The sequence below is a fragment of the Leucopleurus acutus genome, assembly GCF_964270905.1.
Source record: "Leucopleurus acutus genome assembly, chromosome: 11".
In the NCBI taxonomy this organism is placed as follows: Eukaryota; Metazoa; Chordata; class Mammalia; order Artiodactyla; family Delphinidae; genus Leucopleurus; species Leucopleurus acutus.
In genome coordinates, this window is record NC_139152.1 from 1008081 (window position 1) to 1034623 (window position 26543).

Consider the following 26543-nt stretch of genomic DNA (forward strand, 5'->3'; position numbering starts at 1 on the left):
GAATTTATTATTGCATGGCTAATTTTTTGCCAAAAAAAGTAAAATAATAAACCACTCACATTTCACTTTGGAAGTTTTGGCCCCTGCCACTTACCAAGTATGAAACCTGGAGCAAGTTGTTAAACATGTGAAGGACTCAGTCACTTCATCTGTAAGACGGGGCTGTCCACATACTCACCTCCCAGGTTGGTACGGATTCTCCCGGGACCCCCCCTCACCGTCCATGTTCTTCCTCTAACGTGGTTCCAGAGACTGTGAACGCCCTTCCACCCACTCTGCCATCCTGTCTCTAATCCATGTCGCCAGCCCTGGCAAATCCATTTTATGAAAACACCACTAACTGTTCCTTTCCTTTTTGAACCCTTTCCAAAAAAAAAGAAATTCCTCATTACTTATTAAATTAAACCCAAACTTCTGAGGGTAGATCAAGACCTTCTACATTCTGAGCCCCACTTCCCTTCCATCCAGGTGTGTGGATGACCTTTGGACCTTGAACCTTGCCCTTTCAAGCATGCCACTGGGTATGCTTCTCCCTGTAAACTAACTGTCCTCACTCTAAGCCCCATTTCAGCCTTCAGCCTTCTCCCATGGCCCCCAAACAGGAGAAATTTCACCTTCCTTTGAATTCCTGTAGCATTAACCCTTAGTATAACCCCCATTAAACTAAAAACTCCTTTTGAGAGAAAGAACTTTATTCATTATTGTGTCTGGCACACCATCTCATGGACAGTAGGTGATCAATACATATTTGCCAAATAAATGAATAACAATTACAAAGTACTTGAGTTTTATGTAATTGATACAGGTTCTAAAATTTTTAAAATTATAAACAGAAATGATATACAGTCAGTACCAACCAGTACAGTAACCTTAGCTGTAAAATATGGAAATAGTTCCCTACCACTGCCCCTTGCCACCTGACTGCCCCCTGCTACCAGTGCTGGCCTGGTTTCTACTCCCCTGGGAGCCCCTGGGCTCCACAATCTCCCAGCTGAAGGACCACCACCTTGTACAGCAGGAGTACTCCAGACCTGATGCAGCCATGGGGCCAGGGTCCACTGGTGGAAGTATCCACTCTGACTGATCCAAACCTGCACAGTGTCACTGTTAAGTATTTTGATAACCACCACTGATAATAAATAAAGTTTAATTAAACAATTTCAAAACAGTGCCTCTCCTCACTGCAGAATATCTTAAAAGAGTCTGCAGATCCAGGAACAGAAAAGGAAAATGATACTCTGTAGGTCTCTGAAGGTTTAGGGTACATCCATTAGGACTCAATCTTCATGTAAACCAGAAGATATGCAGTTTCCCGCCTAGGAAGAAAACAATTGCAACAGTGTCACAGAAATGAAACATTCATAGTTAATTAATACATTATTAATTCACGATAGGACACCCGTCAGAAAACTTTCCAGGTTATTGGATCAAGTCTTCATATCCATCACCTTAGAGGGGACAAAACTGGTGACCTGGGAAAATAACTATTATTAAGCTGCTAGTTAACGTCTCAATCAGGGGTTGACAAACTATGAGCCTGTGAGCCATATCCAACCCTGTTTTTGCAAATAAACATAACTGGAACAAACCCACGCTTATTCACCCACGTATCATCTGTGGCTGCTTTTGTGCTGCAGAGGCAGAGTTGAGGAGTTGCGACAGAGACTTTGTGTCCCAGAGGCTGAAACATTCACTCTCTGGCCTTTTACAGAGAAAGTCTGCCAAATCCTGATCTAAATAATGGGTTATCGGGACCTCCCTGGTGGTCCAGTAGTTAAGAATCCACCTTCCACACAGCGGTTAAGAATCCGCCTGCCAGTGCAGGGGACATGGCTTTGAGCCCTGGTCCGGGAAGATCCCACGTGCCACGGAGCAACTAAGCCCATGCACCACAACTACTGAGCCCGCGTGCCACAACTACTGAAGCCTGCACGCCTAGAGCCCATGCTCCGAAACAAGATACGTCACCACGATGAGAAGTCCATGCACCGCAATGAAGAGTAGCCCCTGCTCGCCACAACTAGAGAAAGCCCATGGGCAGCAAGGAAGATCCAATGCAGCCAAAAATAAAAGTAATTAATTTAAAAAAAAAATCCGCTTTCCAATGCAGGGGACATGGGATCGATCCCTGGTCAGATAACTAAGATCCCGCATGCCGCAGGGCAACTAAGCCTGCGCGCTGCAACTGCTGAGCCCGCATGCTCTGGAGCCTGCATGCCGCAACTAGAAAGAAGCCCGTGTGCTGCAATGAAAATCCCTCGTGCCACAACTAAGACCCCATGCAGCCAAATAAATATTTTTTTAAAAAATAATAATAATGGGGGATCACTGACAACCAAAAGGTGACAAAGAGTGGGCATCTAAGGAGATGCTTAGAAGAAAAGGAAGAGAAGACGAAAGGTACAAGGTGGACGCGGGGAGGATTCCAAGCACGAATTTCACCTAATTCATTAGTTTCCAAGTGAAGGCCTACGTGTGCAGCTGGGGTCATCCTGCACATCATGCTTAGTGTACAATGTCATCTCTAAGCTTAGCAGGAAAAACTTACAAAGTCTCTGCTTTACCTTCACCCAGCTTTTTTCTCTCCAGCTTCCCCTCTGTAGTTATTGATTTTTAACAATTTAGTTATTGTTATTTACTACATGCAAGCCACTGTACCAGACAAAGAAGGAGGAAAAGAGTGATCCTTGCCTCCAAAAAGTTCATGGTTAATGTGAAAGAATGTTATGTAGGCGAACACTTACAGAGCAGTGGGATCCTTGCTGTAAAGGAGGTGAGCTCCAAATGCAGGGAAAGCATCTGAGAAGCTCCTACAAACCTGCCTGGATGCTGCTGGGAAGCCTTTACAGAGCAGGTGGGCACGAGCAGAAGTACTGAAGCATGAGAGGGGGGTTGCCGCAGTGACAAATTAGGAAAAGGCAGTACAGGCCGGGAACAGCCCACGCAAAGCCATGCACAGCGTGATATTTGGGAGCCACTTATACTTCAGTACTGTTGGAGTCTAAACTGCAGGAAGAGCAGTGTGGTGGGTGGTACTGAAAGATGAGGCTGAGCAGTATTCACCAGAGGGCCATCCAAAGGCGAGTGGCAGCTGAGTCCGTGAGTGTTTCATAGAGTAGCTAGCACCCTATGCTGCTCAGGGTGTGTGAGCGCGTTGGGACCCCACCACCCCAGTGCTCTCTCACCAGCGGTAGCTGTGATCTCCATAGGTACACTGGACATCTTCCCAGGACACCTGGAAGCACACAGACAGACAAGGTGAAGCGGCCCTCCCTCACTCACCCAGACAAACCCACCCCCGTTACGCCCATGACCTGGATCACCTAGTGACAGGTGCCATGGGTATGAAGTTTCTTTAGTACACTGTCCCTCTGTTTAAACTTGGTGTTGATGAGCCAGGATTTTCTAACTCTTTCTGACTCTTCTTGCTTTCAGTAAGCTTCCCCCAGAGCACGAGGCTACAGGGCACTGAGCCTAGAATCCCAAAAACCTAGACACTGAGCTAAGTGGAGTAGCAGAACGCTGGAAACCAGACAGGGACTCCATGCAGAAAAGGGCTTCAAAGCCCACGAAAGGCCACACACAGAGAGAACAGGACCACAGCGTGTCTGGGCCTTGAGGGCCCATCTAGTCCTGGCTCAGAACTTATTAGAGGTGCAGAATCCAGGGCAAGAGGCAATTCTGGAAGATGTTTCTCACCCAGCAAACGTTGGAGTCGTTGAAGCAGAACCATTTTCCATTCACAGAACTCCGGACATAAGCACAGTAGTGACCGAAGTCAGCCTTCCCCACATGGGCAATCACAGCGAAGAGTTCATACTGTCCCCCACGCTGAAGGACACAAGGACAAAGAGAGCCCCATCATCCCTCCTCTTCTGACCCTCGTCTAGGAGGAGGAAACTACTTCATCGTGCCTTTGCTCATTCAGTGCCTTTCTCTGCCAGGCACTGGTGCTTCCAGGGCACTAGAAAACCGTCTTTGACCTCAAGACTCACAGCTAATTATGCCAGAGCTGTAATATACCAGATGCATTTGGAGGTAAATTTAGGAAGAACCACTTTTTGCCCCAAAAAGGAGAAGGAATGACCTGCTGAGGAAAGCTCCCAGAGAAGACGTGCTTGAACTGATCCTGAAGGGTCATCATGGCACACGCGTGATGGAGTATGGACCAGGAACTGTGGCGGCCCGGTGGGAACAGAACAGTACACCCGGAAATGCAGCTGGGGGTGCTGGGAGCCATGGGATTAACGTCCACAAAGGCCAAGTCAGGAATCAGAACTTTATCCCGAGCAGCGGGAGCCGTCGGAAGGCTTTACGCAGGGGAGCAACATCATCGGATTTGTGTTTGAGAAACACTGAAATAACGTGGTGTGAAAAACGGACTGAGAGTTCAAGTGAGGCAGAGCCAACGGGACAAGTTAGGGAACCACGATGGCATGAGGAAGAAGTGTTGAGAGCCCAGCCATTACCCCCAGGAGCAGCCAGTAAACGATAATAAGCATTATTAACACAGCAATTACTAGCTGACTGCCAGCACCTGGCCAAGTCTTCCCATGCATTGTTCCATTTAACATCCACAGCAAGCCTGTAAACTGGGTGCCAGCATAAGTCCTACTTTGCAGACGTGGAATCTGAGCTCAGGGAGCAGAGTAATTTACTCAAGGGTCAGAGCTCATAAAGAGAAGAGGCGGGAGTTTAACCCAGGCCTGCCCGGCTTCGAAGCCCAAGCTCTCGACCCCTATACTGAGGAAGTGAGGGTGAACGTAGAGACGAGGGGACAGATTTGTGCAAAGTTAAGGAAAAATAATAAGTTCCTTTGCAACTGATGGATATGGTGGTGGGGGAGCAAGTAGGGGGCACTACAAGGATGAACCCCAGATTTTTGGCTTGGAAATTAGGAAGACGCTGCTGCTATAAGGTCACACATGGAACAGAGGTGTCCGGGGATGAAGACAGTGCATTTGGGGACCGTGTGACAGCACTGAGTAGGAGGTGGACACACTGTTTGGAGGTCAAGAGTGAGACCTGAGCAGGAGACAGGGACTGGAAGTCTTCAGTTTGAGGTGATTGAAACCATGAGAATTAATGAGATGACATTCAAAAAATGGGAAGAAAAAGGAATGGAATTAAAACTAAATACCAATAAAAATGGGCAGGAAAGGATCCAGCAATGGAGAAAGAAACCCCAGGAGAGAGGCCTAGAGTAGGCAGACTTTGAAGGAGAATAGGATCAATAACAGAATATCACAAAAAGATCAAGTAAGGGAAAGACCAAAAAGTATTCACTAGGTTTGGCAGTAAGTCTTTCTACTCCCTCAAATCTTAGCAAGTCAAGATGAGAGAATTCTCTGTGAAAAGACAACAGTGGCAAGAGAGAGAGTTTTCACTGATTGTGAGCAAGATCTCCACATGAGTTGGGAAAATTGTACTTGTTTTCTCAACACAGTCAAATAATATCTCTAACCTGACACTTTGAAACAAGATCGTGAAGGGGACAGGATGAGGGTAGGACAAACGAAGCTTAGTCCCCCAAAAGGGAGGGCTAAAATCATTCTCTATTCTCACGTGGGGATGTTACACTGGATTTTTTTTTTACATCTTTATTGCAGTATAATTGCTTTACAATGGTGTGTTAGTTGCTGCTGTATAACAAAGTGAATCAGCTATACGTAAACATATGTCCCCATATCCCCTCCCTCTTGCATCTCCCTCCCACCTTCCCTATCCCACCCCTCTAGGTGGTCACAAAGCACCAACCTGATCTCCCTGTGCTATGCGGCTGCTTCCCACTAGCTATCTGTTTTACATTTGGTAGTGTGTATATATGTCAGTGCCACTCTCTCACTTCATCCCAGCTTACTCTTCCCCCTCCCCGTGTCCTCAAGTCCATTCTCTACGTCTGACTCTTTATTCCTGTCCTGACCCTAGGTTCATCAGCACCTTATTTTTTTTTTTTAGATTCCATATATATGTGTCAGCATACGATATTTGTTTTTCTCTTTCTGACTTACTTCACTCTGTATGACAAGACTCTAGGTCCATCCACCTCACTACAACTAAGTCAATTTCATTTCTTTTTATGGCTGAGTAATATTCCATTGTATACATGTGCCCCATCTTCTTTATCCATTCATCTGTCGATGGACACTTAGCTTGCTTCCATGTCCTGGCTATTGTAAATAGTGCTGCAGTGAACATTGTGGTACATGACTCTTTTTGAATTATGGTTTTCTCAGGCTATCTGCCCAGTAGTGGGATTTCCGGGTCATATGGTAGTTCTATTTTTAGCTTTTTAAGGAACCTCCATACAGTTCTCCATAGTGGCTGTATCAATTTACATTCCCAACAGTGCAAGAGGGTTCCCTTTTCTCCATACCCTCTCCAGCATTTGTTGTTTGTAGATTTTTTGATGATGGTCATTCTGACTGGTGTGAGGTGATACCTCATTGTGGTTTTGATTTTCATTTCTCTAATGATTAGTGGTGTTGAGCATCCTTTCATGTGTTTGTTGGCCATCTGTATGTCTTCTTTGGAGAAATGTCTATTTAGGTCTTCTGCCCGTTTTTGGATTGGGTTGTTGGTTTTTTTTGATATTGAGCTGCATGAGCTGCTTGTATATTTTAGAGATTAATCCTTTGTCAGTTGCTTCATTTACAAATATTTTCTCCCATTCTGAGGGTTGTCTTTTTGTCTTGTTTATGGGTTCCTTTGCTGTGCAAAAAGTGCGGGGCAATCTCTGGATCTAACTCTCAGTTCACGAGAAATACCAGGGCTAGAGGAGTATGTCAAATAAGACCTGCCAGCCAATTCTGGATATACACTTAAAAAAACCTTCAAGCAAATAAATTTCAAGGAAAAGAAAAGGAGGGGAAGCATCAAAGAAACTTAACCTGAAGAAGAAAGAAAGGCAAGGGGGAGGGAGGGAGGAAACAAAGGTAAGCAAATACAAGTGTAGACTTTATTTGGCTCTAGATTCAAACGAAGCAAACAACTTACAGGACAGTCAGGGAAATGCAAATATTTACCGGCTATTAGAGGATATTAAAGAATCATAAGATGGACTTGATCTTGTTTAGAAAAAGAGTGCTTATTCTTTAGAGAGACATAATGAAATGCTTACAAATGACATGTATGGTGTCTGGGATTTGCGTCAAAATCATCCAGTAGAGGTTTGGAGAAAGAAGAGGATGGGGTGTAGGTGAAGCAAGAGTGGCCATGAGTTACATAACTGTTTAAGCCGTTGGTGGATGTGGAGATTCATTCTATAATTCCTCACAAGTCTTTTCAAGAGGAAAAAAAATTTTAAGATATATTTCATTAGGTAGGCTGTGCAAGTGGAAATAAGGAAACTAGAAGGAAAGAAACTGAGAATCCTATGAAATGTACATGCCCTGAACAGGGAAGGAGCCACTATAACACGCTGTCAGGCCTCAATTTTTAAAAAACCATGGTTCTAGAGCATGGATAGTAAACCGCCCAGGGGTGGAACAAAACAGAAAGTCCACAAATGGACTCACATACGTATGGGAATAAATGTAGCATTTTAAACCTATGGAGAAAAGACATTTATGTCACTTTTTTCTCAGAATTTCCCAACAATTCATTAGCTCAAGACAATTGAATCCAACTTGACTCTGAATCAATTTGGCCCAACGTGCTGGCTGCTTTCTTATTATCCCCAAGGTAAGCATAAGCTGCCGGAAGTAGAACGTTAGGCTGGGGCTCTATTTAGAACCCAGGGTGCTGTGGTTACCTGTGGCTACGTAAGCACTGCACATCCTATTTAAAAGGAAGGTTCTGACTTATGGGTTCCTTCCCTCATTGCTGTGAGGTAGATGAGTACAAATCCAATCATCAGAAATAAAGTCTTTTGAATCTTAAAAGAAATGCAACGGCCAACAGCAAATGTTGGTGGCAACGTGAGGCTGACAGCCCATCGCTGTTATTCGAGAGACTCGGGTTCCCATCACTAAACTCCTTTTTTGAAAAACAAGTGTTTCTCGAGTGTATGAATATGTTTCTATGAATCACACCAAGCCGTTGGTGAGCGTCCCTCCCTCTGTGTCCCGAGCTCGGCCACCGGAGAAGAGAAGGATGCTCAAAATGCATCTCTGGTGATCTTGATGCCAATCATCTCAGGGGAGGGAAGACAAAGGACGGGGTGTCTTACGTGGGGGGTGGAAGGGACACGAGGGGCCTTCACCTGCTCCTCAGCAGCGCAGGGCTCTCCCTCCATCTCAAGGAGCTTATTTAGATCCAAGTTCTGGGGGAAACACAGTGAGTGGCAGATTTTTTCTGTCCGCAGATTTTTGCTGGAGAAACGCATGAGGTGGATGGTCAATGTCTGGGGCAGGTGGGTCAGTGTCAAGACCTGGAAAAAGCAAAGTCACCATGGAGACGAGTCCCAGGCACTTGAAACAGGTCGATTCCGAGAAACACCAGGGCCGACGGTATGTTCTTCTTCCAGAAAAGAAGGGAGCGGAATGGAATCACACGGTAAGGGCCCCGCCTGCTGGATCTGCTGGGCCTCCCACGGAAGGCTCAAGAAGCCCAGGGCTCCGCCCAGGAACCCAGGGGAACTACGGGGTCTGCTCCCCTCCCAGGGGAGTCTGGCCCTGAGGGGAAAACAGCACCTGCTCTTGTGCCTTCCCCCCTCCGTCTCAGTGATGGGGTCCGAGGAGCGTGCCCACAGCCCTGGAAGTCACAAGCCCCAGGATCCCCAGCCTGAAGGGATTCCCTCCCTCAGTGGGAGGCCCCCAAGGGGAACCCCAGACGGGCCAGAAGCACCCGGTTTGGGAGCAAGTACCTGCTTCCAGCAGGTCTTCTTCTCACAGTTCCCACAGAAGCACTTGTCCTCGCTGGACAGCTCCCTGGGCTGGAAGAAACAGCGGAGGGCGTCCTCCTGTCCCAGGGGAGCAAGGGAAAGGCAAGGTTATTACCTTCTGGGTACAACCCCTCACCCTGCCGATGAGCTTAAGCTTCTCTCCTCATTTTCCCCAGGTCCCCTAACATCCAGCCCAGCGTGGTACATGTGCCAGGGTCTCAGGAAAGACCTACGTTTTGGAGGAAGCAGTGAGGATAAGGGGCTATAGGAGGAGAAACGTTTTTTCCCCGCAAATGAAAGGAGAACTTAGCCAGTGCCATGCAAAGGAAGCGGAAATGATTTTTTAAAAGCCAAGGGTGGATTAAAGAAGGAAGGGGGCACCAGAAGCTCTGGGCTGTGTGGGAACAGAAAACTCCCCACAAGGACCCCTCACCAGTGTTTTCAGGGGCTTTGAATCCATGTCGAAAAGAGAGACGGGGAGGGTCAGCATGCTGCTGCTTCTGTCACTCTCCATGGTACATTCAAGGCAAACGAGGGACTCCCTCACGCGAATGGCATAGAGGGTCTGCAGCCTCGCTACCTGCAAAAGGGAGGGGGAGGAGGATGAAGGTGCAGAGAAAGCCGCGAGTAAGCAGGTCCGGCCAAGCTCCAGCGCTGGAGCCACCGCACACAGCTCCGGAAGGGCAGCCGCTCTCCGCTCGCTCACAAAGGCGTAGAGAAATCACAGCAACTGCACTATGCAATCGTGATAAGCATTTTACATGCATTTCCCCTTTCAGTCCTCTCTACACGTCACACGGACAGCATCCTCACCTTCTGAGCTCTCTCGTTCTAGGACTTACCAAGTCCACATCTGTGATTTGGTCTTTAATCAGGTTCCAGACTGTGAGGTAGAGCTGGGCAGCATCATGCTGGACAAACACTGGCCAAAGAGAAAAGTAACGCCCAGGGTGAGGACCCAGGGACACCTGTCCTGCCCGCCTGCCCCAGCTACCTAGATGCATGCGAACACTCGTCACGTTGCCTTTCCCCGCTTTCAGGCTAAGTTTCCACAGGATGTTCGGTCATAAAAATGAAAGATAAGCTTGGTATTGATTTTGAGAACTCCTTTTAAAACTCAAAGTCCAGCCCCACTGCATCACACAAGTCTTCTGTCCTCTGAGTTGCCACCCACCCCTGCTGGCCTCCGCTGGGGAACCCAGCTACACAAAACCAATAGTCAGTGGTGGATTCTCTCCTATGTCCCTGCCAAGCCTCCAACTGGACTCCTGTGGCCACTGACTTCTCTATGCCTCTCCGTATTTTCTTTATTCACTCCCCTTAAAATTGAGCAGTTTCCCAACACTAATACCTGACCCAGGTCTTCCCCAAAGGTGTACGGGAGAACAAGAAGGGAAATAACCTTCTCAGTGATAGAAGGTGCTAGCGGAGAGGAAGCAGGAATAAGCCATGAATCCTACACACGTGAACATCAGGCTACAAGCGGTGCACAGGGGTGAATGAATCCATGTTCCCGAGTTGCAAAGACGTTGCAAGAAAAGGTATTAAATATTCATATCTGCTATCTCAACACCATTTCCTCCATGATACTTATCACAATCTGTACTTAATGTTTTGGGGTTGTATTTTGTTTTGGCCTGTGTCTCTCCTCTAAACTGTCAGCTCCATGGAGGCAAATACTCTGTCAGTCTAATTCCCTTACCAGCTCAGTAACTGGCACATAATAGGTGAACATTACATATTAGTTGAATGGTTAATTAATCCACATTCCAAGCTAATAATCCCAAACTGTAGACAAGCAGCCTGGTAGCAGGCTGCACTGATGCAGTCTCCAGGGAATTATTTTCAGAAGGCTGTCCACCACACAGGACATAAAGGGAGTCGCGTCAGCTTGCCACGTAGAGCCACCTTGCCACACCTGACCATCCCAGAGCCAGAAGTCCCAATTCATCTAAGAAATACAGGGATGCTTGCCCAACCCATAACTTCCTTCACACCTGCTACGTGCAAGGCATTGCAGAGGCCAGAGAAATTTCCTATCCCCAAGAAACCTATAGTCTAGTGGGAGGCAAGTATCCATGTACTCACAATTCAAAGAAGAATTTAGGGCCTTCCCTGGTGGCGCGGTGGTTAAGAATCCACCTGCCAATGCAGGGAACACGGGTTCGAGCCCTGGTCCAAGAAGATCCCACATGCCGTGGAGCAACTAAACACGTGTGCCACAACTACTGAGCCCACGTGCCACAACTACTGAAGCCCGCAAGCCTAGAGCCCGTGCTCCGCAACAAGAGAAGCCACCACAATGAGAAGCCCGCGCACCACAAGGAAGAGTAGCCCCCGCTCACCGCAACTAGAGAAAGCCCGCACACAGGAACGAAGACCCAACTCAGCCAAAAAAAAAAAAAAAAATTAATAAATAAATTTATTTTAAAAAAAAAAAAGAAGAAGACTGAGAAAAATTCCCCAGGTGTACAAACTGCTATGGAAAGCTAAAGAAAGGTGACATACAACTAGGACAGTGGAGTGCAGGTCTCTGTAAAAGCAGGATGCCTGCTTTCACCACTTCTATTCAACACAGTACTGGAAGTTCTAGCCAGAGCAATTAGATAAGAAAAGAAATAAAATGCATCCAAACTGGAAAGGAAGAAGTAAAATTACCGCTGTTTGCAGATGATATAATCTCATATGTTAAAAGACTCCACAAAACAAAGCTTTTAGATCTAATAAATGAAATTAAAAACATGATACAAAGTCAACACACAAAAGTCAATTGTATTTCTATACATACATGAATAATAAACAATTTGAAAATGAAATAACACAGACAAATCCATCTATAATAGCTTCAAAAACAATAAAATACTTAGGAATTAACTTAACCAAATTGGTAAAAGACTTGTATTATGAAAACTACAAAACACTGCTGAAAGAAACTAAAGAAGTCATAAATAAATGGAAACACATTCCATGGACTAGAATATTTAATATTATTTAAAAGTCAATACTACCCAAAGCAATCTACATATTCAATGCAATTCCTAACAAACTCCCAATAAGATATTTGCTGAAATAGAAAAACTCATCATAAAATTCATATAGAATCTTAAGGGACCCCAAAATGCCAAAACAATTCTGAAAAAGAATAACAAACTAGAGGACTCACACTTTCTCATTTCAAAACTTACTACACAGCTATAGTAAGCAAAACAGTGTGGTACTGGCATAAGGACAGACATACAGATTGATGCAATAGAATAGAGTCCAGACATGAATCCTCACATGTATGGTCCAATAATTTTTGACAAGGGAGCCAAGAGTATACAGTCGGGAAAGGATAGTCTCTTCAACAAATGATGCTGGGGAAACTGGATATCCACATGCAAAGAAATGAAGTTGAACGCTTCTAACTGCATATACAAAAATTAATTCGAAACAGATCAAGGACCTAAATGTAAGACCCTAAACAATAAAATGCTTAGAAGAACACATAGGACAAAAGCACACGACCTTGGATTTGGCAATGACTTCTTGGATGTGACACCAAAGGCACAGGTAACAAAAGAAAACATAGAAAACTTCAACTTCATGAAAATTTTTTAAATGTATGCATCAAAAGACAGTATCCCCAGAGTAAAAAGGCACCCCACAGAATGAGAGAATATATTTGCAAAGCATATATCTGATAAAGGATTGACATCCAGAATACATAGAACTTTTAAACTCAACAACAAAAATAACCCAATTCAAAAATGGGCAAAGAACTGGAATAGATATTTTTCCAAAGAAGACATTCAAATGGCAGTAAGCACATGAAAAGATGCCCAGCATCACTAATCATTAGGGAAATACAAATCAAAACTACAATGAAGGGCTTCCCTGGTGGCGCAGTGGTTGAGAGTCCACCTGCCGACGCAGGGGACATGGGTTCATGCCCCGATCCGGGAAGATCCCACATGCCGCGGAGCGGCTGGTCCCGTGAGCCATGGCCGCTGAGCCTGCACGTCCGGAGCCTGTGCTCCGCAACGGGAGAGGCCACAACAGTGAGAGGCCCGCGTACCACAAAAAAAAAAAAAAAAAGAAAAGAAAACTACAATGAAATACTACCTCACAGCCCTTGCAGCTACTTCAGACCCCCTGCAGCTCTCTCCAAGGATGGCACAGTAATCGAGGTCGTGGACCCCAGCAGCCTGAGCCAATGAGATATCACACCCACCCAGAACCAGAGCCACCACAAGCCTCACACCACTACACCTGGATCACAGCACACCCCAGCTGCAGGTGAAGGTCCTTCTTAGCAAAGTCCCTACACAAGTCTACAGGGATCATGGACAATCAGGGAAACATGATACCACCAAAAGAAAACAGTAAACTTCCAGTAACTGAAACCAAAGAAATGGAGATACCAAATTGTCTGAAAAATAATTCTAAATAATTGTTCTAAAGATGCGCGGAGAGCTACCAGAGAACACAGATTAACAATTTAAATAAATCAGGAAAACAATACAAGAAAAACAGAAGTTCAACAAAGAGATAGAGAACATAAAAAAGAACCAAAGGGCAATTTTGGAGCTAAAGAATATTGAACTGAAAAATTCAACAGAGAGCTTCAAAAGCAGACTGGACCAAGCAAAAGGAATCAGTGAACTAGAAGGCAGGTCATTTGAAACTGTCCAGTCAAAGGAGCAAAAAGACTGAGAAGGATTGAAGAAAGTCTATGGGACTCCATTAAGAGAAACAACCTACACTTTAATGGAGTCCCAGAAGAAGAGAGGGGAAAGGGGGCCGAAAACTCATCTAAAGAAATAGTGGCTGCAACTTCCCAAATCTGGGAAGAGATTTAGACATTGAAGTTCATGAAGCTCACTGGTCCCCAAACATACTCCCTTTGAACAGATGTTCTCCAAGACACATCATAATACTGTCAAAAATACTGTCGAAAATCAAAGACAAAGAGAGATCTTAAAAGCAAGAGACAGGAAGTTTACCACCTACAAGGGAACCCTCATAAGACTATCAGCACATTTCTCAGCACAAACCTTACAGACCATGGGAAGGTGGGATGATAGGGCAAGTGATGAAAGGGAAAACTGCTGATAAAGAAAACTGTACCCAGCAACACTGTCCTTCAGAAATGAAGGAGAGACAAAGGCTTTCCCAGGCAAAGAAACACTGAGAGCTCATCACCACTAGACCTGCCTTACAAGGACAGCTGAGAGGAGTTCGTCAAGCTGAAATGAAAGGATGCTTGTTGTAACAAGGAAAGAAACTGAATCAATTCAGTGGGAAAAGAGTAGTATTTTCAACAAATGGTGCTGGAACGATTGGATGCCCACATGCAGGAGAATGAAGTTGGACTCCTATCTCACACTATTCACAAAATTTAGCTCTAAGTGAAACATGGATCTAATGTAAGAGCTAAAAGTATAAAACCTAGAAGAAAACAAAGGAGAATGACTGCTAATGGGTATGGGGTTTCTTTGGGGGGTGATGAAAATTTGCTAAATTTAGATTGTGGTGATAATTGCACAACTCTGTGAAATACTAAAAACCTCTGAATTGTACATTTTTAATTGACTGAATTTTACAGTATGTGATGTATCTTTCATTAAGGCTGTTAAAAAAAAAAACTAAGCTATTTAAGAGTTTCCTTTTGTAGAACACAGTTTCTCCTTATGAATCCTTTATTCTGTTTCCCTAGAATCCTTTGCCTGCAGTTGAATCAGCTTTGAGGAGACTCTTAGGCTTACTTACTCCACCAGGAGGCAGAAAAAGGGTGAGTGTGGAAGTAATACATGCATAGATAACATCAGTGCTGCACCTGGAAGATGGGGGTTCCTTAAGATATCTCGCACCCACACACGTGCCTCCGACACAAGGGTTTCCTTCCTGTTCACTCACTGAGCCTCAGTCCCCCTCCTCTCCTCTCCTCTCCTCTCCTCTGCTGCCCCCTCCCGCGTCCCCTCCCCCTCGCACTCCCCTCCCGCTTAGAGCACCAGGCCAGGATCCTGAGCTCCTGGAGGAGGACCGCCTTACGTGGTACACTGTACATCTGGAGACAGTAGGCCAGCCCCATGGGTCGCACCGCTTTCTCCCGGCTGTCCTGCATCTTCTCCAGCAGCAAGAGCAGCTGGAAAGGGACACTTCTCCTCTGCTCCGCAGCTCCCCTTGGCACTGTCATCCTGCCAAGTGAGAACAGCCACGAACCTCCCTGTCCCCACAGTTCCCAGTGCTGGGGGCACACCACAATCACATGGGAGAACTTTCAAAAATCTCACGTCCAGGCCACTCTGCAGACTAACTACATCAGAATTTCTGGGGGTGGGCCCAGTTACCAGGATTTTTAAGTTTCCTAGATGATTTAGACATATAGACAAGGTTGAAGAGCTACCGTGTTAGCAAATCAGCTATAGGGGAGTATCCTCTCAAGAGGGGAATCAGCACAGCTGTGGCCTCACCCCTCTCCCCACCCTGCATGGCAGTCACACCAAAACGAACGGCAGGTGCAGTAGGTCCTGCACCTACAGCAAAATGGCCAGCCTGAAGTTCTCCAAAGGCCAAAAGCAAGTATGACCTAGGCCCTGGGAAGGACACATAAAGGAATGGCAGTGTATCTTGGCAATGGTTTGTTTAATCACTGGCATCTCTCAACTGCCCATGCCCATGGAAGGGGAAAAGGAGAAAGCAAAAGGCAGAAAAAAATGAGTGATGAAGTTTATGTATGTGAACACATACATATGGGCGTGGTGCTTGCGTTCCCAAGGAAATTTGCCTGTCAGTCCTGGCGGAGTCTCAGCATGTCTCTGCAGAACAGGTTGAGAAGAAAGAAGGGTTCTCGGGCTTCCCTGGTGGCACAGTGGTTAAGAATCCGCCTGCCAACGCAGGGGACACAGGTTCGAGCCCTGGCCGGGAAGATCCCACATGCCGCGGAGCAGCTAAGCCTGTGCACCACAACTACTGAGCCTGTGCTCTGAAGCCCGCAAGCCACAACTACTGACCCTGCACACCACAATTACTGAAGCCTGTGCGCCTAGAGCCCGTGCTCCGCCACAAGAGAAGCCACTGCAACGAGAAGCCCGCACACCACAGCGAAGAGTAGCTCCCGCTCGCCGCAACTAGAGAAAGCCCGCGCACAGCAGCGAAGACCCAGCACAGCCAAAAATAAATAAAAATAAAATAAAATAAATGTTTAATCATTTTTAAAAAAAAAAGAAAGAAGGGTTCTCAGGATGTGTATACTGTGTGAGTGTGGATGTGTTTCACTTGAGAAAAATCAATAGACTCATAGACCTGCCCGTTGATTAGACACTGGCAGGGTCCCCACTTCCTTTTAACCAAGTCAGTGGCTGCCAGTCTGGCTACACCTTAGAATCACCTGGGGAATCTTCCGAAAAGTACGAATGCTTGGGCCTCACCCTAGACACCCACCTAGGCCCCAAGTGGAACCAAATATCTGGGGGTGGGATCAGCATTTACATTTTTAAAAAATCATCTTAGATGATTATAGTATATCGTCTAGATTGTGCAGAGCAAGATCTTTTCTCTGTTAGCTTTTGGAAGTAGACTTCTAAAAGTCCAAACCACTGTGAATAACTGAATAACTGAAAACATAAAATAATATACACATTTATCTGCCTGAACAATTGCCTTACCTCTTCAGTATCTTGGTGAATTCCACGTTCATAACGAACACCTGGATCAGGGAGTTAAGGCAGCAGGTCTGCCCAATGTTGTGTAAACCGACCGGGCCTATGAAGAGCAGAGGGAAGATACTGAGGGAAGCCCTGCCACAGAATTCAAAAAACACCAAACACTCCTCCAGACCCTCCTAAGGACATGAAACACTATAAGGTACTCCCAGAGGCACAAAGAATTCACTAAGGAGCTTGGAAACAAATTGGAAAGGAGAGAGAAACACGAGCCTCTGCAAAGTGAAATAGCAGCAGAAGTTTTAACAGTCCGTTAGGAAAAGAGAGACCACAAGGAGGTGTATCACTCGTTGTCAAACTTATAACCCAAGCAACAGTAAGAGCAAAGGAAGAGAAACCTTACAGACAGTGCACTGGGGAGAACTAGGGGCCCTGCCCACCCAAGCTGTCCCTACAGAGCTGGCTCACAGTGGGCATCTATGGGCTCAGGGGCGAGAGTCATCTCCCAGGCAATCTACTCTGGGCCCCAGCGGTAAGGCCCCTGCCCAGGCCCTACCAGGTGGTGGAAGGGAATCAGAAGAAAGCTCTGGGGGAGATCCACCTCATCTAAACTCACCTTGAGAGGCTGGAAACCACAAGGAACTTATGAGGATGTGACAAAACCAAAAGGTAGTATTTCTCTGACCCACTAGCAACCAACCTCCCCTTTCCCACCCAACCTTGGGCTCCGCAGACCCCACAAGGTGTGTAATTTAAGAGGGAGGGAGTCCACTAATCTCAGAGCTCCCGGGGAAAGGGCTCTGGTGTACGAGCTGGGGCAGTAAGAACGTAAGAATCCATGGTCAGCAGGAACCCGATCAGCAGAAGCACCTTGTCACCAGACACACTAGCACCCAGGGGAAGGCTGGGGGCCACAACATGCCAAGCACAGGATTAAAGCAGCTTCCACAACAACCTCATTATTCTTCCCAACAATCCTATGGGCTCAGGAGCATAATCATCCCCATTTCACAGAGGCAGAAGTGGAGGCACAAAGAGCAGCAATCATCAACCACAGAACTCTACGGCCCAGCGGACGAGCAAAGCGCTTCTGCGCAGTCAAGAGAGAAGACTGGGGTTCTCAGCCCATTGGGAGCCCGGGCTCGGGGCTCCCTGTGTCTCTCCCTGTGCTGCTCCCGTCCTTCTCCTAATGGGCTTTGCCGAGAAACGCTGAGACAGCCAAGACCGGCCTAGGGACCCGGAACCATACCCATCAGCAGTCACTCCAAGACCCCCGGACGGCAGCTGCAGGGCATCTTCAGGACGGCGCGACCTCACTTCCAGGAAGAGCTCTCATGAGCCGGCCTTGGCCGGACCTCTGTGAAAACACACCGCAGAGGAAAGGATGAGAGAAGGGGAAGCATATCCATGTGATCAGTTCTGATCCCCAAGAGCCAGGCTTGGGGGGAGATCAGTGTCTGGGGAGACTGGCCCGCCAAGCTCTAGGGCGAGAAACGACAACTCGGTGAGACTCCGTCCCCTTGGTCCCTCATTCCCACTGTGTCCTCATTGGGACCCACGGCCCCAGCCTCTGCCCTGGGCCCTCTGTTCTGGCAAATGGTTCGACATTCACCAAGGGGTCCAGACCAAGACACCTGGGTCTCCCTGTTCCTCACTCCCAGGCCCTCCACTGCCTGAAGGCTGCTCAAAGCCCTCTCCTTGCTGTCCACACGCTGGCCCCAAGGAAGCCCGTCCTGGCTCCTGGGGAAGGGGCTGCTGTGAACACCCACGCGTGTTGTACACAGGGCCGTTCAAGTAACTGGGGCTGGGAACAGCTATGTCTGCCTGTAGCGGGAGGTGGTGACCACTCACACTCCGGCAGAACAGGAGCCCTTCCCCAGGCCACCGGGTGTTGGTGGTAGACGGCCCCCAGCTGAGGCCCCCTCCAGAATTCACCCCAGTGAAGAAAGCTGGCCTGGTTCCTATCCAGAGTCTGGGCGATGAGGGGGCCTAAGGGCCTTACCACCTGCCTGAAGGGTCACCCAGCCCCCGAGCTCCCCTTGGCATTGGCTGAAGCCTCTGTCACAAATTTTGGGAGTTCAAGTCCTCCGTTTGCCCACCTTGCTGTGCTCACCCTCTGGGTGTCGTTCCCAAGGGTGTTCCCCAGCAGACCTTCCCCACACACAGCTCAGCTGGGACTACACCGTCAAAGGAGGGCAAATCAATGGCAGGGCCTTGAGTCTATCGAGCTTTCTCAGACAAAACCCACACACACAGGGTATAGAGACTTCTCAACGGGCTCCACCAAGAAATGCCGAGACTCAGCCAGGACTGGCTGGCGAATGTCGTTGGGAACCCAAACACCATGCCCATATGTATATATTCACATACACAAACTTTCTGACACATTCTTTTCTGCCCTGGGCTTATCTCCTTTTTCCCTTGCATGGTCACAAGCAATTGAAAGAGGCCTGTAATCGAATATCCTTGTTATAATGTGAAATGGAAAAAGCAGTGTATTTTCAACCATGTCACAGTGACGCCTGATACAGCAACAGAACATTGCAGGATATTCTGGCTGTCTTCAATTTTTTGCAGTTATAAAAAAACTGCAGTGAGCATTTTTAGGTATAAAACCTTTTTCTACCTATGTGATTTTTCCTCAGGCAAACCAAAGGTCATAGACACAACAAAACTGCAGCTATAAACCAGGTCATGTTAACCAGAACCCACGTCTTCCTGGCAACACAGGCTTCAGCCTGTGAATTCTCCCCAGGTGTGTGGGAATCTCAGGAGGAGTCTCTTGTGTTTTGGAGCGAGGTCACAACCACCATACCCTGTCCCTACCTGCCCTGGAGTGCCCACTGGTGTCTGCAGGGCACTGCCCGACACAGCAATCCATGCACAAAGGTTCCCTCATATCTACAAGCAGGGCCTTCACGTGGAAGTGGGATACAAGCCCAGTCCTCCTACTGCCTCGTGCCTTTTCATTTCACCAAGTTCTTCAGCTTTGCGGAAAGCCATCTCTCCCCAGGGCTCAGGCCTGCCCCCGGGTCTAAGCTTGGGCACAACCCACGCTCTTTCCTCAATTGCTCCTCTGTCCCCGTGCAAATAAACCTGTGGCCTTCAGATACAACCAGACGCTAAATCAATGTCTAGGAGAGGGGCCTCCCTGGCGGTCCAGTGGTTAGGACTTCGCCTTCCAATGCAGGGGGTGCGGGTTCGATCCCTGGTCGGGGAGCTAAGATTCCACATGCCTCGCAGCCAAAAAACTAAAACATAAAACAGAAGCAATATTGCAACAAATTCAGCAAGGACTTTAAAAATGGTCCACTTCAAAAAAAGTCTTTAAATATCTAGGAGATATTCTTTTTTTATATAAATTTATTTATTTATATTTTTATTTTTGGCTGCATTGGGTCTTTGTTGCTGAGCGTGGGCTTTCTCTAGTTGCGGTGAGCAGGGGCTACTCTTGGGCTACTCTTCGCTGCGGTGCACGGGCTTCTCACTGCGGTGGCTTCTCTTGCTGCGGAGCACAGGCTCTAGGCACACGGGCTTCAGTAGTTGTGGCACACGGGCTCAGTAGTTATGGCTCGCGGGCTCTAGAGCGCAGGCTCAGTAGTTGTGGCACACGGGTTTAGTTGTTCCATGGCATGTGGGATCTTCCTGGACCAGGGCTCGAACTCGTGTCCCCTGCATTGGCAGGTGGATTCTTAACCGCTGCGCCACCAGGGAAGCCCTAGGACATATTCTTAAAAATATAATTACAAGGTCACAGTGTACGAAGTTTAAGGCTCTTAATATACGTAGCTAAATGACCTGCCCCCGTCTGTACTCTAGCCAGTGGCTCAGAGGCCCGTCAGGATTCAGTGGTTTAATGAAGTGACCTAAGTTCACTGATATTCACGAGGGCAGGGTTCGTGGGAAAAGTGAGTCTGGATCTGAGTTTATTAAAGAGGAAAGGGTATGGTTTAAAATAAGGGGCACCTTGAGGCAGGGCAGGTGTTATGCAAAAAAAGCCCAGGGGTCTGGGGGAGAAGCATGTGGGGAAGAGTGTGCAAAGGGCTGTGAGCAGACCTGCACAGGTGAACCCAAGCCAGGACTGGAATAAAATGTAGACATTCCAGAATTTTAGTTTTTATAAAAAGTAAGTGGTCACTAGTGGTCAGGGAAGTGCAAACCTTGACCATAATGAGATACCATTTTACACTATTCAACTGGCAACAGTTAAGAATTCTGATGGAACCAACCGTTGGAGGGGATGTAGATAAATAGGGTCTTTTATATACTACTAGGGGAGGGTGTAAAATGGTACAGTCGCTTGGGAAAACAACGTGGCATCATCTTTTTTTTTTTTTTTTGTGGCATCATCTTGTAAAGTTAAACATTCACTTAACTTCAACCTAAAAATTCAAAAGAGAAATTCTTACATGTGTCCCTGGAGACATAAACAAGAATGTTCATAGCAGTGCTGTTTGTGCAGCAAAAACATGGAAACAATCCAAGCGCTCGACCCAAATGTCAGAAGAGTGGGTACATGAGCTGTAATAAATTTATACAATGAAATAATATTTCTCAGTTGCACCTGAGTGAACATGTCACAATAGGGTGAATCTTAGAAACACAATGTTGAGTCAAAAGGCAATTCTTAGAAGATAATATCTAGTATTTCTTTTTGTAGATTCAAACTCAAGGAAAATGAGACACTATGCTATTTAGGCATCAACGTGCATGTGTGACAAAGATTTTTAAATGGATAATGAAGATCAAAAAGACCAGGCCAAGGACTTCCCTGGTGGCACAGTGGTTACGACTCTGTGCTCCCAATGCAGGGGGCCCGGGTTAAATCCCTGGTCAGGGAACTAGATCCCACGTGCATGCTGCAGCTAAGGAGCCCATGAGTTGCAACTAAGGAGCCCGCCTGCCGCAACTAAGACCCGGAGCAGCCACATAAATAATAAATAAATAAATATTTTAAAAAGACCAGGTCATTACCTCCAATGGGCAGGCAGAGGGATGAGAGAAGTAGAGAGCATGTAATCGCCAGTAATGCTCTAGTTTGGGGGGAAGGGTTTCATAAGTGTTCATTTTATCATTAATTAGTTAATTAATTAATTGGAACTTGGAGTCAAGGCCAGTGGTCTGAGGCAAACAGACATGGTCTGATGCGGGTGTGGAGTCATTCTCTGCAAAGAGCACGCACACAGCCCAGCAGTGAAGGCACAGCTAACTCAACTGCTGACAGATCTGAACCACAAATCACTTCCAGGACTTTCCCCAACAAGCTCAGTTTTAATTGACTAGAGAAGTCCTTGAGGCAGATGCCCTTAGATCTCTCTCTCCAGTGAGAAAAGCAGAAGCCAAACCAGGCATGGGAGTGTCGGCACTGCCCCCTAGTGGATACATGGGAATGTCCCGGTGGACGTGGGCTGAAGACAGACTGCCAAGGCTGGTACCAAGTAAACAGACAGGAGCACACACCCAAGGACAGATAATAAAAGACCTAAAACGAAAACCCTGAATCATACCGAAAGACCAGTCGTTCCCACCTACTGCCAGAGCACTTAATGATAGTGGCATTGCATCCAAATGCATGCTAAACGTTGTATGAAGACGTACATTTTTCAGATGAAGTAGAAAAGTACCAAAGCATGGCTTCACTTTATTATTATTATTCATCTGAGACCTGCTCCTTGGCCTCAGCCTTTGAAAGGCCATCCACCAAACGTCCACCTCAGTCCCCTTCTGGTGTCCCTGTGCTGGTACACAATCAAGTGATCACTTTGGTTACCACCCCATGTGACCAGTGTAACAGAAAGGGGGGGGGGGTCACTTGGATTAACTGTTAATATCTGAATATCCAGTTGCAAATGATCCACACAACTTAGGGTAGAAAATCTCATATATTGTACTTTGTATGTTGAGATATAAAAGCATAATTTTCACTGCAAAAGAAAGATGCTGCAACAGTGAATGGTCTGGGCCATTATATGCATAAAATTATTTTAAAATCTTAAAAAAGGAAAAGAAATTAATACATATAGTAAAGAGAGAGTAAGTTTGCTAAATAGTTTATAGAGGATATTATATCTTTTTTGGCTTACAACTTTATTAAATTTTAAAAGTAACTGAGAATAACAGAGTTAGACTGTATCAAGTCTAACAGAGTTAGACTTTGCAAAATTGTTTGGTATGCCAGCCTTCTCATAATATTAAACAAAATAATCTTTAAGAATTGTATTTAAATTTTAATTATTAATCCCAATTAAGCCATGAGTCTTTCAAGAAAAAAAACCCTTTTTGCAAATTCTTCACATCTTGTGAAGATGAATTAAAACCAGAACATCAACTTTACCACTTATCATGAGGAGGAAAAACTCCAAACATATCTACAAAAAAATCAATAATTAAATCATCATTCAATCCAGGTGTGATAAAGAATATAAAAAATCTGAAAAGAACCAAAGCACCCAAAACACAGCTTGTTCTCACTAGTCAAACTTCAAAAACCACAGACTACACACGTGAATCAAGCACACTGCTCTTTGTAATGTTTGGTCTACTTATGGAGGCTAAAAACTGTTGTTCAAATGATGGCTTTAGATTGTCACTCAGTTTAATAGTTGGAAATAAAACTCTCAACTTTTGACAGTTACCCAAACTATGAATCCTAGGGACAACATTGCTCTGGAAAATACATTCCTAAAAATAATTTTCCTGAATTACATTCCGCTGTGCGCACACACACACACACACACACACAAAAGTGATAGTTTTAAATGTGCTACTTCTATATCATGTATATCAGGCATCTGAACAGGCAGAAACAACCAGAGCCTCTTTTAAACAGAACGGTGGGTTAATGGTGAGTTCGGTCGATTCTCTCCTTGCAAGTCTGATTGAAGAAATATTTATAGACTGGAAAACCAGTTTTTTAAATGTCAACGCCATACAGTTGTCATCAACAGTGGAACAAAGAAGATGAAGGCTATGAATGGTTTGGGAATCACACACTTGGTCAGGGCTGACTTGGTGAGTACACAACCTGTGTAGCTGCCCAGACTTGCACTCAGAAGACCCCGGCTTGGTTTAATGCTCTCCTGTTGCAGTCCTGAAATTCTTCACAATTGTTTAATAAGGAGCCCCAAGTTTTTACTTTACTAGGGGACCTACAAGTTATGTAGACTGTCTTGTATATAGTGTTTTGTTCACATCCTTCAGTATGCGTACAGGAGGGTAATTACAGCACAGAAGAATGTAACAAGAAATCCTGGTCAGAGGAGAAAGATGGGGAGACGGTTTCATCATCCTTCATCAGAGACTTTGGAATAGTCTCGTCAAGTACGTATGTGAGATGTTCAAACACTATGGGGTAGCAGATACTATGTGTTTAAAGGGCTACTAAGACAGTAACGACCACGGGGTTGGGGGCGGGGGAAGCCCTAATGCTGTAGTTTTCAGAACTTAGCACCTGCAGTTTGTTCACTAGAAACTACTGAAGTAACCACACTAAAAGTCTTCTTGAGAATCCAAATATTTCTCATGCGATAACTGCTGTAAGATCCTCCCGTCTACAGTCCCAGTGATGTGCTGAAATTACTGTGCGTTTAAGCAAAGGTGAGGGGCAAATGTCCTCGACTGTAACCAAACACTGAGTCGAACACCCAGCCCTTTAGTGTTCTGCCAAAAGGTGTAAAAGCTTTCCTGAAGGCAGAGGTTTTCAGCGCGTTTTCTCAATTAATGGCTACTAAGAGTTCAGTTCTTATCTGAAGGGGAGCTGGGTCCTCAATTTTTTTCTTTTGTTCTGCTAAAATATTGGCAACCACTGGTCCAGCATCTTGGAAGCAGGCAGGCAGGTCTCTGGACCTGCAGCAACAGCATCACCTGAAGTTTGTTAAAAAGGCAGGATTGGAATCTGCCTTTTGATGAGATTCCTAGGTGACCTACGCAAGCATTAAGGTTGAGAAGCTGTTCTAGACAAGCACTGACCAAGCTCAGGCTGCAGGGGACTGGCCACCGGCATAGAGGATTTACTGCAGACCAGCTACCTTCAGGTCATTTCATGAAGACTGTTTTCAGTTCAGTCCCAGCGTTGCTCTCCCTAAAGGTGCATGACTCCCGGCTGCTTTATTTCCATTTAAGGGGTCACCAGTGAAGACCTCCTGGTGTTACTTGTGCAGAGAGATCTTTCAGTCCGGGTACACAGCAGCAGCCAGCTACTGGGAGTGGACACTGCCACAGCCAGCCTGGACGACCACTTGGCAACATGTACCGCAACCTTGAAAATGACCCCAGTGGACGCCTGTCATTTCTGCCAGCCCAGTGCCCCACCTTTTGGTAGCATACTCACCTCTTCTTTACAAACACTATCTCCACTTTCAGAATATGAGTACTGGGTGGAGCCCACACGCACAGTCTGGCTCAAAGGCCTGGCCACTCAGGGCCCAAGGTGACTGTTTCAGCAATGGTCACGTGACCCGCTCAGGGCTGCTCATAATCAGCCTCTTTTTAAGGTGTTTTAAGGCAGAAGAACATAAATCAGACCATCTTTGCCAGCACAGGAAGAAAAACCACCAGCCCAGGAAAAGAGCCAATGACACAAGCCTCACAGTGTTCTAAATCCAACCCATCATGGCAACGACAGATTCAGACCTCATTGTTAATCATTCGTGTGTGTTTCTCAAGTGATGGTAATGTGCCGGGCACACAGATTAGAACACTCCAGATGAAACCCATTTTCCCCTTTGCAAGCTCATCATTGTGTAAAAGTGCCCAAACTATGCAACACATTTCTTTTAGTGAAAATACAAAAAGCGGTTTCTTTTTTTTTTTTTCAGTTCTTTGATAGTGATCCAAAAACCAAGATGGATCTGTGCACCTGTATTAGTCCGATTTGTATGAGCACATTAGACCACCTGGATGTCTAGGCCTGAATCGTCCGCCTCACTCTCACAATATAACACCAGAAGGATATGTTTTAAATATTTGCCTCTTTTTTGAACAATTTCACAGTATAACTACCTCAATACTGTAAAGCATGAAGTTAAAGGCTCCGCTTTAGTTTTCAAAACACTTTGAACCCAGATTTTTCAGAGGTCATAGAATAGAGTTTTAGGTTTAAAGGTCTAAATTTAGCTTTCTTCCAGGAAAAGAGGGAGACGGTAGAAGGCGGATTTTGCAATTTCTTCTTTAATTAAAAACAGTCGTGCAAAAAAAGTCCAAATAAATATATCAGCGTGGGAAATTTTCACTGATCTAATATACGTATTAACGAATACAGACCATTATTATAATTCGCTCAGCCCCCAAAAATCCCATAATTATCCACGTGGCATTTGAGCACAGCCCCGTTGTGCCTTCCCTGGAAAGAAAGCCTCCAAAAGTATCACCAAACTTGCCTCAGGTGCAGCGAAGAGTCAGACCCGCGCTGCTAAGTTGGATGAGGGAGAAACTCAGCAACCGCGTCCGGACCTCCAGGCAGCGGCGTGGCGGGCGCTGCGGGCGGGGTGAGCGGGGCCCCGTCTGTCCCCACCTAGGTCCCCAAGTCTAGGTCCCCAAGTCTGTCCCCGCACCTCTGTACCCACCTCAGTCCCTGCGCCTCTGTCCCCGCGCCTGCCTCCGCGCCTGCCTCCGCGCCTCTGTCCCCACCTCGGCCCCCGCGTCTGTCCCTGCGACTCTGTCCCTGCGTCTATGTCCCCACCTCGGTCCCCGCGCCTCTGTCCCCAAGCGCCGGGCACCTCTGTGCCAGCACCTATGTCCCCGCCTACGGCCCCGCCCCGCCGCGCCCCGCCCCGCCCCGCCGTGCCGCCCAGCTTTCGTTTCCTGCGAACCGAAAGCGAAACTCAACCGAGGCTTCGCCTCAAGGGCACCCCAGCGTTTCGCCCCGGCGCACCGAGCAAGTGCAGCTGAAGCTGGTTTCGCGTTTAAACGTGCGCGCACTTTGCGTTACATGCCCTTTCCCAGCGGCTCCTAGAATGAGCAATTCTTTCGACATTTGAAGATCCTCGTAGTAATTAGGGGGCGTCTTACAATCGTTTGGCATTTAGTAGTACGCGTGGCAGCATGTTTTTCTTTTTTAAAGACATAATATAATT

At 46.4% G+C, this 26543-nt stretch overlaps 1 protein-coding gene across 1 annotated transcript; it reads right to left on the reverse strand.

The window, feature by feature from the left end:
- Nucleotides 1–773: 773 nt before the first annotated feature.
- USP18 (ubiquitin specific peptidase 18) lies at nucleotides 774–26012 on the reverse strand. Its single transcript, XM_082850610.1, has 11 exons — nucleotides 25848–26012; nucleotides 17720–17827; nucleotides 16474–16570; nucleotides 14858–15003; nucleotides 9667–9746; nucleotides 9258–9404; nucleotides 8807–8902; nucleotides 8204–8371; nucleotides 3700–3831; nucleotides 3186–3235; nucleotides 774–1316 (listed from the first exon to the last, which is right to left on the reverse strand). The coding sequence occupies exons 2-11, from the start codon at nucleotides 17721–17723 to the stop codon at nucleotides 1271–1273; spliced, it is 966 nt and encodes a 321-aa protein (XP_082706736.1). The 5' UTR covers nucleotides 17724–17827; nucleotides 25848–26012; the 3' UTR covers nucleotides 774–1270.
- Between the last annotated feature and the right edge of the window lie 531 nt (nucleotides 26013–26543).